Below are 1,238 nucleotides of genomic sequence, written 5' to 3' on the forward strand. Positions count from 1 at the left end.
AACCCTAAAATTTCATATCCATAATTCTTAATCTCTCAAAAATGTCAGGACGTGGTAAGGGAGGGAAAGGATTAGGAAAGGGAGGAGCAAAGCGACATCGTAAAGTTCTTCGTGATAACATTCAAGGAATCACAAAACCTGCAATTCGAAGGTTAGCTCGTAGAGGGGGTGTGAAGCGTATCAGCGGTCTGATCTACGAAGAGACACGTGGTGTTCTCAAGATCTTTCTAGAGAATGTGATTAGAGATGCCGTTACTTACACTGAGCATGCTCGTAGGAAAACTGTTACTGCTATGGATGTCGTTTATGCCTTAAAACGACAGGGACGTACTCTGTACGGATTCGGAGGTTGATTTTAGGATTTCGTTGATGATGTTATTAGAAGTTATTGTAGATCTTGTCCGGTTTATCTGTTTTGGTTATAATATTTGTGATTTTTAGGGCTATGGTATGAAAAATTGGTGTATTTTTCAGCCTCAGAAGTGCTAATTTAGTAATGGTAATTGTATGAATTACCTTATGAAAATCTGCTATGATGATTAATATCGATATGGTGATAATATGCTTTTTTCATTAAGATTGCAAATTCTGAATTTATTTGTGTATCTAACAAAAATTTACACAAATGTAATTAAAATAATGATTCCTGTCACAGTACCAATTTGTATTATTCCAATTGATGAATAGTGTACCTGGTAAAATGGTAAAATTTTATATGCAGCTATCCAGCTATATTAAAATGAAGGTGTAATTGCAAACATCAAGTTTGGTTGTTTTTTGATGCTTCCATATGCTTTTTTTGTTTGTATTGAAATTAGTGGCCTGTAATAGTTGGTAGGCATTATTTATAATCATGTTCATACATTGCAAGCCCTGCAAGTTTGTTTATACTGATTGTTTGCACTGATACAAGTTTTTGTTCAACTTGTAATAAAAGATTTTTGGTCTGTGAATCTGATTCAAAATGGGTGATTATGTTACAAACGATATTCAGCCAGCCAGTATATGCTGTATTAGACTATTTGTAGTTGTAACTCATGTTGTGAGTGTGTGTCGTGCATTTTTTTGCTGACTAGGACGTGTTGTGTTATTGAGTGGAGTAGTGGTGGTGTTGTGAGTTGGTGTTGTGTTAGTGGAATGCTGATGTGACATTTAATTTTGTAGTTTTCTATTTTATTTAATAACCATAAATTAAAAAAAAATAGTACATAAGTAAAAATTCTAAAAATAAATAAATA

General features: G+C 33.4%; 1 protein-coding gene across 1 annotated transcript; it reads left to right on the forward strand.

Moving 5' to 3' along the window:
• On the forward strand, positions 1-551 carry LOC139873618 (histone H4). The gene has a single exon (XM_071861558.1). It carries the CDS (start codon positions 42-44, stop codon positions 351-353), a length of 312 nt encoding a protein of 103 aa, XP_071717659.1. The 5' UTR covers positions 1-41; the 3' UTR covers positions 354-551.
• Positions 552-1,238: the final 687 nt, after the last annotated feature.

The sequence above is a fragment of the Rutidosis leptorrhynchoides genome, chromosome 10 (genome assembly GCF_046630445.1).
Source record: "Rutidosis leptorrhynchoides isolate AG116_Rl617_1_P2 chromosome 10, CSIRO_AGI_Rlap_v1, whole genome shotgun sequence".
Lineage (NCBI taxonomy): Eukaryota > Viridiplantae > Streptophyta > Magnoliopsida > Asterales > Asteraceae > Rutidosis > Rutidosis leptorrhynchoides.